Source organism: Micromonas pusilla (assembly GCF_000151265.4).
Source record: "Micromonas pusilla CCMP1545 genomic scaffold MICPUCscaffold_1, whole genome shotgun sequence".
Taxonomy (NCBI): domain Eukaryota; kingdom Viridiplantae; phylum Chlorophyta; class Mamiellophyceae; order Mamiellales; family Mamiellaceae; genus Micromonas; species Micromonas pusilla.
This window is the reverse complement of record NW_003315882.1, coordinates 811,236-820,604: the sequence shown is the minus strand read 5'-3', so window position 1 is coordinate 820,604 and position 9,369 is coordinate 811,236. Positions and strand designations below refer to the sequence as shown.

The 9,369-nt window shown below is 63.4% G+C and overlaps 3 protein-coding genes across 3 annotated transcripts; 2 read left to right on the top strand and 1 right to left on the bottom strand.

The window, feature by feature from the left end:
- Positions 1-2,344: 2,344 nt before the first annotated feature.
- MICPUCDRAFT_50182 (uncharacterized protein) lies at positions 2,345-3,079 on the top strand (the record flags this gene model as incomplete). Its single annotated transcript, XM_003055442.1, has 2 exons — positions 2,345-2,431; positions 2,570-3,079. 2 exons carry the CDS (start codon positions 2,345-2,347, stop codon positions 3,077-3,079), a joined length of 597 nt encoding a protein of 198 aa, XP_003055488.1.
- A 128-nt stretch (positions 3,080-3,207) lies between these two features.
- MICPUCDRAFT_37887 (uncharacterized protein) lies at positions 3,208-6,252 on the bottom strand (the record flags this gene model as incomplete). Its single annotated transcript, XM_003054904.1, has 1 exon — positions 3,208-6,252. One exon carries the CDS (start codon positions 6,250-6,252, stop codon positions 3,208-3,210), a length of 3,045 nt encoding a protein of 1,014 aa, XP_003054950.1.
- Positions 6,253-7,305: 1,053 nt separating this feature from the next.
- MICPUCDRAFT_50180 (uncharacterized protein) lies at positions 7,306-8,507 on the top strand (the record flags this gene model as incomplete). The annotated part of the gene is made up of 2 exons (XM_003055441.1): positions 7,306-7,595; positions 7,649-8,507. The coding sequence occupies 2 exons, from the start codon at positions 7,306-7,308 to the stop codon at positions 8,505-8,507; spliced, it is 1,149 nt and encodes a 382-aa protein (XP_003055487.1).
- Positions 8,508-9,369: the final 862 nt, after the last annotated feature.

The window sequence follows — 9,369 nt, the reverse complement described above, 5'->3', positions numbered from 1 at the left end:
GTGTTTCTCTCCTCGCAGGAGTTCTCTCTCCTTCTGCGACGTTACTCGCCGTTGTCGTCGCGGGTTCCCGCGCCAACTTTTTCTTCGTCTTCCTCCGCTTTTCTCGCTTGTGATCTTTCTTTTCGTTCGAGCGATACTCAGAATACGTGTTCGGCGTCACGAGCTCCTCGTGTGTCATCCGAAACGACGCGTGCGGGGTCATCGGGCTCGCGCGCGTGAGCTCGGCGGTGACGATTCGTAACGCGTCATCGTGCTCGCGTTCGAGAGCTTCACGCTGCTCTCTGAGCGCTGTCTCGAGCTCAGCGGCATGAGCGCCCTTCAACCGCGCCTCGACCTCGGCTGCGGCTGCTAGCGCTTCAGCATTCAAGCGTTCGATCGCCGCGGCTTTGTCTGCCTCCGCGGCGGCGAGCACAGCCTCGATCGCACGATCGCGGTCAGCCACCTCCAACGCGCGTTGCTCTTCGACTCGTTTCCTCTCAGCCGCCGCCACCGCGGCGGCGCGTTGTTCAGCCTCGACTCGGTCTCTCTCAGTCGCCGCCGCGGCGGCGGCGGCGGCGGCGGCGCGTTGTTCAGCCTCCACTCGTTCCCTCTCAGCCGCCGCTGCCGCCGCCGCGGCGCGTTCTTCAGCCTCCACTCGTTCCCTCTCAGCAGCTGCCGCGGCGGCGGCGGCGTGTTCTTCAGCCTCCAGTCGTTCTCTCTCAGCCGCCGCCGCCGCCGCCGCGGCGCGTTGTTCAGCCTCGACTCGTTCCCTCTCAGCCGCCGCCGCGGCGGCGGCCGCGCTTTCTTCAGCCTCGACTCGTTCCCTCTCAGCCGCCGCCGCGGCGGCGGCCGCGCTTTCTTCAGCCTCGACTCGTTCCCTCTCAGCCGCCGCCGCCGCGGCGCGTTCTTCAGTCTCGACTCGTTCCCTCTCAGCCGCTGCCGCGGCGGCGGCCGCGCTTTCTTCAGCCTCGACTCGTTCCCTCTCAGCCGCCGCCGCCGCTGCCGCGGCGCGTTCTTCAGCCTCCAGTCGTTCTCTCTCAGCCGCCGCCGCCGCCGCCGCAGCGGCGGCGCGTTGTTCAGCCTCGACTCGTTCCCTATCCGCGATGGCGCGCGCCTCTGCCGCGATGCGTTGCCTCTTGAGCTCGTCTTCCTTCAAAGCCGACGCCCAGGCGTCGTCCTCGTCGGATTCTCCGTCAGCCCCGTCGATTTCTCCTTCGTCGACGCGTGGCTCGAGCCATGTCACCCCGGGCGACGTCACCACCGCTAGCGGAGGCTCGATCTCCTTTTCCTCACCTCGCGGAGCCGCTAATTCCAAACGCGCTACCGCGTGTGCAATATCTCGCGCCGTCTCGCGCCCAGAGGCTCGCGCCGCGGTCGAGTTCCCCTCCACCGTTGCTAACGTCGTCTCCAACCTCCTCTGAACCGCGAAGAGAACCTGTCGGCTTTCTTCCATCGCTTGCTTTAACGCCTGCATTTTCCAAGCCGCGTCGTCGTGCTGGATTTCGCTCTCGTCGGTCGTCGCGACGGTGGCCAGAGCACGCGAGGACGTGGACGCGGCCGCGGTGGTCGTCGTTCGCTCCGTTCGCTCTTCTTCTCTTCGATCGTCGCCGCCTCCGTCGCCGAGGAGTAACGACGGGGGCCTCCCGGGTGTCATCGACGCGTCGCTATCGCCGCCTGGCGTGGGAAGACCCCATGCGCGCCACGGCGCGCCGTTCCAGCCCGCCGTCGGCGTGGTGCTCGCGGGCGCTTCTTCTGCTCGTGCTCGTGCGTATGCTTCTTCTTCGTGGGTTTCGTCGTCAAATCGTAGCTTCTTCGACGAGCTGAGATTCCGCCGCGTGTCCACGCCCCGTCGCCTCGGCGGCGGCGTCGACCGAACTGGACTCCATCCCCTCGTCGTGTACGCTCGATGCTCCCCTTTGTTCGCGGTCCGTCTGTACAGCGAAGGGTCGTCCGGATCGCTATCGGAAGGGGAGGACGCGGCATCGGAGTCTGCACGCAACGCCAGCGCGTAACACGGCTCGCTCAACGCGCTCAGTATCTGCCCGAGGCGCCGCTCGTTGATGCCTCGGACGACCTGCCCCGCGAGCACGACATCTCCCTCGTCCTCGTCCTCGTCCTCCGAGTCGGAGTGCCACATCGCCCGCTGCGTGCTCCCCCTAGGGAGCCCCGCGAGAGTGGCTCGCGCGATGACTCACTCTCGTTGCACTATTTGAGTGGCGGAAGTACCCCCGCGAGTCGACCGACCTTTGAAAGGTGAAGTGAATAACGGCTAGGGGAACGACAGAAGCGACGCCACGTTCAAAACTCGCCCGCGCGCATCTGCTGAGTCGCTCGACCGCAGTCCGCGCCAGTGAAGTCGAGGAACATGTCGAGCGGCCGCAGTATGCGCGTTCGCGCGCCGGTCAGCTATTCCGTCAAGGATATGAACCAAGCGAAGACGCCGAACTGGCTGGTGAGATTTTCCCCGAGGAAGGAGGATTAGGGATTTTTGAATTCGCGACTTCGGGGAGATCTCCGCGTCGTCGTCCCTCGTCTTCGCACACGCGCTCACGTCCTCGTTCCCCATCGCTCGATATCCATCCGCGCGCAGTCCAAAACGAGCGTCAACGCGCCCGCGCCGAAGCGCGCGGTGAAGAAGCCCGAACCCGCGGTCGAGCCTGAAAAACTCGCGCTCGCGCTCGCCGTTGTCGCGGCTGACGGGGAAGCCGACGCGGCGAAGGAAAACGACGTCGACGACGGCGCCGTGGCGACCGTGGTGAAGAAGAAGAAGGGCCCGAAGAAGGGCCCGAAGAAGGAGAAGAACCCGCCGCCGGCAAAGAACGTGGCGGCGAAGAAGAAGCCCGGGAGGAAACCCGCGGCGGCGACGGCGGCGGCGGCGGGCAAAAAGGTCACGGCGATGGGCAAAGCCGCGGCGATCGCGAAGGACGGGTTGAAACGTCCCGCGTCGCAGTTCGTCGTGAACGAGGATCCGTCCGAACACGCGTCGTTCAAGAAGCACGCGGGCGCGAGACCGGCGAAGCGTCAGGCCCGGGAGCAGCTCCACAGCCGATTCGACGCCGCGGCTTCGCCCGAGGAGCCGCCGGTGCCGCGCGCGTGGTAGGGATCCCCTCACTTTCCCGTATCTTCGTTCGTTTTCGTTACATATCATGGTCTACACGTTCGTTTCCGCCGGTTCCGTCAGATTGTCGACGCTATCTCGCGACATCGTCGCGATTTACTCTGCCTATTTCATCGCTTCGTCTTGCGTTTCTTCTTTGACTGCGTCAAGGCGATCTCGTCTTCATCCCGAGCACCCTCGGCATCATCTCCATCTCCCTCCGCACCGCCCGCGGGCACTGGCACTGTCGCTGTCGCCGTCACCGTCGCTGTCGCTGACGCCGTCACCGTCGCTGTCGCTGTCCTCTTAAACTGCTCCGCGATCTCCGGCTGGTACTTGGTGAGCAAGTCCTCGAGCTGCTGTGCGTTCTCCGGTTGGTTAGCGAAGATCCACTTGATGGCCATCCTGTTCAGGTCCGGGGTCTCCTTCTTGACAGTGCCGGTGCCGGGATCGGTGTAGATGAAGTAGGATCTTGCCCGGTTGCTGCTGGCTGTGCGTCTCAACTCCATGCGCCAACCCTGGAGCTTCACGATCAGCGCGCGCACCTCGAGCTTCTCCTCGAGCAGTGGCGCGAATTGCACTTTGAGCTGTGCATCGGTGCGGTGAGGGAGGAGCTCCGGCGGAGTGAACTTGCCGTTCTCGACGCAGCCTTTGTGGTACCGTTGCTGGGCGTCTAACACCTCCTGAGTGAGCAGCTTGGTGGTGTCCCGGTCGATCGTGCCCCCGGGGAAGATGCACAGCCCTTGCTTGGCGTCGATGATGTACCCGGACTCCTCGTACATGGCGCCGCGCATCTTGATGAAATGCTTGACGGAATCTTCACCGCCGCAAGCCAAGCCGCCGTGCAGTACCGCGTGTTCGTGTCCCTTGCGAACGATGCCGATGATCACGTTCGCCGCGTTCACGTCGTGCATCGTGTGCTTGACGCGGTCCGCGTTCCCGGTCTTGTCGCACGTCCGCCGCGGTGGGAAGGGCAAACCCAAGCCATGATGCTTTCCGAGCTCTTTCTTTCTTCCCGAACTGTCGCCCGGGGGGAGCAGTGGCTTCGTGATGATCCCGAAGAGGCTTTTAGCCGTGAAGTTCAACCCCGTCGCACGCAGCAGTTCGGCTTGCATCTCCTCGAGGCTGAATCTGCGGATGACCCCGTCGACGATGATCTGGGTGAACGACTCGCCGCGGGATCGCCACGCGCCCCCGGCAATGTAGAGGTCGTTGTCGGGAAAGAAGACGCCTTTGTGCGGGTACGCGCGGGTTACCGGAAGAGCCGCGGTGTAGATGAACTCCTTCACGCGGATGCCGTGCGTACGGATCCCGCAGCCGAAGCGCGGCGCGTACCTTGCGTCTTTGAGAGACTTTTCGGTCATGTCGAGCGTGTACTGGTCTTCCCGCCCTTTCTTCTTCCTCGCCACCGGGAACGCGCCGTGGACGACTGCACCGGTGCCGTCTCTCCATCTCGGGCGGGCGAGGATGTTGATGAACCAGTCCAGCTCGCGGGGCGTGAAGTCGCAGACCGCGAGGGAGAAAATTCCTTCACGCAGCGACCCGTCGCCGGCGACGATCGCGTCCATCCACGACGGCGTGGCGGTAAGCGCGAGCGGGAACAGCGGGTCGTCCTCGAGGTCCTTGGGGAGGATGACCTTTTTGCCGTGACGATTCGTGTAGAACTTCTCCTGGAGCTTCTTGTCGCCGACGGGTGTCGCCGCGATGGTGTACTTCCAAGACTTTGCTCCGTTCGAACACGTGGCTTCGAATTTCTCGATGAAGTCGGACTCCATCTCGGCGCCAGGTCTGGGTACGGTCTTCCACTGCACGTTGTGGAGGTTGGCGCGTTGAAGATCGGCGTAATCGCGATTTGTCGTCTGAAGCGCAAAGCGGCCAGTGTTAGCCTCGAAGTATGCGTCGCTGCACATCGCGCCGAACCAGTGCCCGAGCTCGTCCATGGTGTCGATGTCGAACTCTTTGACGATGAGCTCGAGCGTCTCGTTACCCTGCGCGAGCGCGCCGACGGAGAACCAGAACGGCAGCGGCCAGTCGTGCTCGAGGTACGCCTTCGCGACGCCGCGCCACGGCTTGTCGATCTTGTTGACGCGGTCGAGCTCCGCGGGCTTGAGTGTGCGTCTCTTCAGCTCCGCGGGCTTGGGAACCGACCGGGAGGCTCTATCCTCGGCCTCGTCAGCCGCGCGTTTCTTCGCGGCGGCGACCATCGCGTCGTGCTCTGCTTTGATGACTTTGACGCACGCGTCCTCGGACATCAGGTCCGCTTTGACCGCCGCGCGCATTTTGTCGATGGTTTCGTATCTCAGCTTTAACGCCTCCCGCTCCTCGGCATCTCGCGCGGCATTCGCCGCGCGAGCGTCCTCGGCGGCAGCATCGTCACGCCTGCGTTCATCGGGGGATTTACGCTTCTGCCGAGCCACCTTGCCCGCCTCGTAGTTGCGAGTTTCGACGCTGTGCATGTCCTGAACCACCGAGTGAGCACCGCGCGTCGCTGGCTTTCTCGCCGCGGACGGCGTGCTCGCTGCGCACGGCCGCGGCGTCGCGGACGTCATCGGCGCCGCGGGTGTGACGACGAGCGCGGACGGCTGCAGTCGCGGCGACGATCTCCGCGGCAGAGGAGGAAGCTCGCTCGGCGACTCGACCGCGAGGCGCCTCTTCGCGGGCGGAGGAGGCGCGGAGTCGTCGCGACCGACGTCACCGTCGCGTAGGCGGGTCAAGGCGGCGTTGAACGCGGGAGTCATGTACTCTACCGGGTCCGCGTCGAAACCATCGCCTCCGCCTCGGCTGCGACCCCCCGATCGCGTGCGCGAGGAGACGGGCTGCTGCGCGACCGCGCGCGTCGCCGCAGCCGCAGGCGTCGCCGCGGGCGTCGCCGCGGGCGTCGCCGACGTAGACGTCTGCGTTCTCGTCGACGCGCGGAGGATGTACCGGGGCGTCGGCGCAGGCGTCGGCGCGGGCGTCGGCGCGGGCGTCGCCGCGGGCGTCGCCGACGTAGACGTCTGCGTTCTCGTCGACGCGCGGAAGTCGTACCGGGACGGCTTGACACCCGTCGTCTCCTGAGCTCGGCTCGAGCTCTTGCGCGCGAAGGCGCGAGCGGCGTTCGACGCGGTGTCACGGAGCGCGATAGTAGCCGCTCCGAGACGTCGACTGAGACGACCGGCTGCTCGAGCGGCCGCCATCGCGCGTCGGGAGATGCCAGCTGTGCGAACTCGAACTCGGGTGCCTAACTTTCACCGCGGGCGGGCTCCTGCCTGTCCGCGCCGTCCACGCCGTCCACGCCGTCCACGCCGTCCACGGGCAGGTGCTAATGGAAGCTCACGAACGTCCGCGAGGTGCGCGTCTTCGTCGTGCACGTCGCCGCGACGCGCGCGCGGTCGTCCTTTGTCGCGGAGCGAGGACCTGAGAAGACGAACGCCTGAGGAAAAGCTTTTCAAGATCCGGATTCAAGAAAGAAGAGCCCGGACTAAGCCCGTCGAGAGCGCGCGCGACGGGTGAAAAGCGCTTGAATCGTGTCGCGCGGCCGAAGGACATCGCGCAGAAATCAAAACACGCGCGAGCGAGGGCGGTTTGGATTTTCCCGAGATAGCATGGAGTCGTCGGTGCGTCGCGTGCCCGAACAGTCATCAGCTCGCGCGAAATATGCGCTCCCGCGAGAAACGCGAATGCTCATTTCCCGCGAGCGACAGAACGACCGGACACAAGCGCGCGCGTGTCGAGTGAAACGCGCTCTGAAGCCGTGTGCGCACCTTCGGAGTCCCAGTCTTCGCTGCCTTGATAATCTCTACTCAGCGCGTGCGGTGGGGTGGCGCGCGCGGAGTGATGAGGACGCTCGTGTGAGGCAGCACAAAAAGCGTTCCGCAACTTGCGCGACTCGAGATCGAGCGACAGCTGTCGACCGAAACTGACCACTTTTTGAAGCCCCAAGGAAAGGCAAACTGGCTCCTACTTCCCTGGCGCGCATGAGCGAGGCCTCACACCGGTTTTGATCCTGTCAACGGCGTCACCGTCGCGTCGTCATGGGTACGCGGCGCGTGAGCAGCGAACCCTCGGCGTCGCCGCGCCGCGGTCGCGCTCTTACGGACGTGCGTGTGCGCGATCGTGGTCGCAGCGGAGAGGTGCGTTTCCGCCGCGAACGGAAAGTCTTGGGGTGACTGTCACGGACTTGTTCCCGCTTCAAAGGCTTCGCGGTGACGTCTTCGCGTAGCACTTGAATACGCTGAACGGTCGAGGTGATGGGTTCGCTCGGCAACGCCCTTCTCCGTGGAGGAATAAAAGGCCACGATGACGTCTGCGGAGGTGATCGTCGCGATGACACGCATGACAGGCCTTGCAAATTCTCCCACCTTGACATGAATCGTCGCACCGGCTGCGTCGCCCTCGGGATCGGCTGGACCCAGAACTTCGATCATCAGTCTGTTCCGTCTGCATCACTCAAATTACACCGTCCCGCCTCTTATCTACCGCGTCGGGCTCCCCACGTCTTATATCGCTCGCGTTATGACTTGACAAACTACTCGGGCGTGTGCGTGTCTGATTGTTTTTTTGTGCGGGTGACTCTAACAAGTGGCCGACGAGCGACAAAGCTTCGCCGGTCATCGCGTTACCGAAGAAGGGCACCGGGGGCAGATACGCGAAGCTCGCGGAGGCGGCCGCGGCTGCCGCGGCGAGGGCGAAGAAAGTCATCGGATCCGAGGGGGAGAACCTCCCGGCGGGTAAACCCAACGGCGCGTGGTCGAGCGCGTACAGGACTCTGCAAGCCGCGCACATCAAGCTTCAGACGAAGTACGACAAGCTGAAAGAGACGAAGCTTCACGGCTTCCTCGACGAGGCGGAGACGTACCGAACCGAGCTCGCGGAGCACGGATCGAAAGCCGAAGAGCTCGTCAACCACTTTCGCATGGAGGCGCAGCGCGAACGCGAAGGCGCGGCGGAGGCGCAGAAATTCGCGCAGAAGGCGTACGAGCTCGAGCGCGAGAACAACGAGCTGAAGGAGACGCTTCTGGCGTACCAGGGGAAGATGTTGCGGATGGAGCAAGACATGATGGAGAAGGAGGACGCGTTGATGGAGCGATTCAAAGAGGAGGCGAGCGCGAGCGGGCGGGACGGCGCGTGGGGACCGGAGGAGTTTGAAGCGTTCACCGGGCTGCGGTGGACGAAACAGAGCACCGGGATCCACCAGTTTCGGCACGCCGCGACGGGGTTTGTGTTTCAGCTTTCTGCGGCGGAGCCGGAGGAGGGCGCGGGTGGCGGCAACGCGACGGCGGCGGATGACGAGGTGAGCTTCACTCCGATAGAATACGGAATCGCGAACGGCTTGCTGCCCGGGTACCTCAGCTCCGCGATCGACTTCGAGAAGAGGGAACTCCCGGGTTTCGTCGGTAGGATGCTCGCGGTGCTGAACCAAGTGGTCGCGCAGCGTGGCGCGGGGCATTAACGTTTGGAAGTGTGTATACGGTCTTTAATAAAACTACGCAAACGTTCACGTCATGAATCGCGTCTTCTAACGCCTGTTCACGCGCGTATGGGAGGGCGAGGTGGGGAGCCATGATTCGAACGCGCCCTTCTCTCGGACTCCCTGGTAATCTCCAAATTTCGTCGTGATGGGGATAGATTATTGCAATTATTAATCTTCAACGAGGAATGCCTAGTAAGCGCAAGTCATCAGCTTGCGTTGATTACGTCCCTGCCCTTTGTACACACCGCCCGTCGCTCCTACCGATTGAATGGTCCGGTGAAATGTTCGGACCGCGGCCTCATTGCGGTTCGCCGCCGTTTGGCTGTGGGAAGTTCGTTAAACCTTATCATTTAGAGGAAGGAGAAGTCGTAACAAGGTTTCCGTAGGTGAACCTGCGGAAGGATCATTACGGTGCATCCGACCCACACGTGAACTGTTGAAAGGTGCGACGTCCGGTTTCGATCGGGCACGCACCGCCCCTTCCCCACACACACGAACAATCGAGCTGAAGCGATGGAGCATCGGACTTTTACAGACCGATGCTTTTAACCGTGACAACTCTCAACAACGGATGTCTTGGCTCTCGCAACGATGAAGAACGCAGCGAAATGCGATACGTAGTGTGATTTGCACTGTACGTGAACCATCGAATCTTTGAACGCATATTGCACTCGAGGCTTCGGCCGAGAGTATGCCTGCCTCAGCGTCAGTGTGTACCCTCATACCAACCTCACGGTTGGAATGGAGATGGTCGTCCGGTTGGGTCCTGCAAAGGGCTCGGCGGGTCGGCTGAAAGGCAGTCGCGGTGCGATCAATCGCACGATCAGCGTGGTAGACCTAT